Raw genomic sequence first — 1,729 nt, 5'->3', positions numbered from 1 at the left:
TAAAAAAATGAAAAAGAAGCAAAGGGCCGGTCAAATAGCTCAGCGGATTAAAGCACCTGCAAGCAGGCACAGGGGCCAGGGGCTCAATCCAAGAGCCTCCCATGCAGCCCTGCCCTGCAAGTAAGTTATAAATCAAGTACCAAAAACTGTTTTAATAAATATACACATTTAGGCATACAGTGAACATGCAAAGTATATGCAGTCTCACAATTGTAATGAAATCATTACAGGAAAAATACTGTGAGATACAGTTATGCAAAACTGAATTTTCTGCATATCAAAAACCACCATTACCAAATCAAACAGCATATGGAGAGCTATAATTACTAATGCAATAAACAAAAAAAGTACATGATTAATATCCTTAATGAAGAAACAAGCTTTTGCAAAAGTAAAAAAATAGTAATACCATGATTTAAAAATAAATAATATTGGGTCCAATATACACATATAAGAATATTCAAATCTCATTGATAAAGAAATAAAAATAAAAAGTGAGATACAACCTATCAATATTAGCTTCAATCTTTAAAAAAAAATCCTGCTAATTTTAGCCAGGCCTCAAAAAGGACATATTTTTAAATACTGTGGGCAGTGGGGGTAACCAATTTTATGATGCAACCTAGAGCCTTAAAATGTTATTAATTTTCAGCAAATCTGTCTTCCTTTAACAATCAAGTCTGATAAAACATAAGTGAGGATAAGATAATCATAAAAAGATGATCTTAAACGTATGAAGAGATGATTTTCTTTAGATCTATACAAAGAAAAGCCATGAAAAATACCTTTGCAAGGATTGGATAGTCTCATGAAATAAATGGCTGAAACTTTTAACAGGTGAGACTCTGACGGCTGGCTTTTGTCTCCATGGCTTCAAACATATCATTCTGCTAACTTTCCTTTTGTGTAGTACTTTACATTACACTATTTCATATCTCATTTGCATTCCTACTACATACAGACCTACTGGCACAAATCATACCAGTTTCTGTGTCTATCTGTTAATAACCCTTGCCAAAATCTAGTAAGAAGGCTCAACATCATCCTGTAAACACAAGTCTTTAAAAAAGGACTTGGGGCTGTACAAGAATTCCAATTACCTGAGGCCATCCCTTCGCTCACATTAATCATTGACTATGTGGAGAAAAGGAACATTAACGAAAATGCTTTTTTAAATTTTTAAAAGAGTAGGACATTATTTTGACATTAACAATTAAAGGCACTCCCATATTATTTAGCTATTATGCTATAAGTGGCCATCTATGCGTGATCAATTCCTCTTTCTTTAAGGAACTGGTCTCAGCACAAGGCAGTAGGCAGGGCGCATTAGAAGGATGTGAAGTGCACCATTAGTAAGTGTCATGAGTCTGTGAACAACTCCCAGGTCCCCGGATCTGCAGCCCGTCCTGGCGCGCACGTACCCCTTCTGGTCATTGTACACTCTGTTAACTCTGTCCCACTTGGCATTCAGCTGAGATAACATGTCCCTGATCTGGATGGCCTCGGGCCCGGAGGCTTCCAGGATGACATCCGGCTGCTTCTCATGAACAACTGCAATCTGCTCTCCAAGTCTATCCAGTTGGTCTTTGATGGTCTAAAGACACATTGCCACACATTAGCAAATCCCAACAAAAAACAAAAGAATCAAAGATCACCGAAAATGTACACTGAGCAACACTGTTTTAAGATAACAATGAAATGTAATTACTATTGCTCATGAAAATTGCCT

The 1,729-nt window shown here is 36.8% G+C and overlaps 1 protein-coding gene across 1 annotated transcript in view; it reads right to left on the bottom strand.

The window, feature by feature from the left end:
- The window catches only part of Utrn (utrophin), a 522,813-nt gene that overhangs the window by 292,139 nt on the left and 228,945 nt on the right, over nucleotides 1-1,729 (bottom strand). Inside the window, exon 40 of the mRNA XM_023712207.1 lies at nucleotides 1,422-1,594. Coding sequence (XP_023567975.1) covers nucleotides 1,422-1,594 — 173 coding nt within the window. The remainder of the gene's footprint in view (nucleotides 1-1,421; nucleotides 1,595-1,729) is intronic.

The sequence above is a fragment of the Octodon degus genome, unplaced genomic scaffold (assembly GCF_000260255.1).
Source record: "Octodon degus isolate 3935 unplaced genomic scaffold, OctDeg1.0 scaffold00024, whole genome shotgun sequence".
Classification (NCBI taxonomy): domain Eukaryota; kingdom Metazoa; phylum Chordata; class Mammalia; order Rodentia; family Octodontidae; genus Octodon; species Octodon degus.
This window is presented reverse-complemented; position numbering and strand designations above follow the sequence as displayed.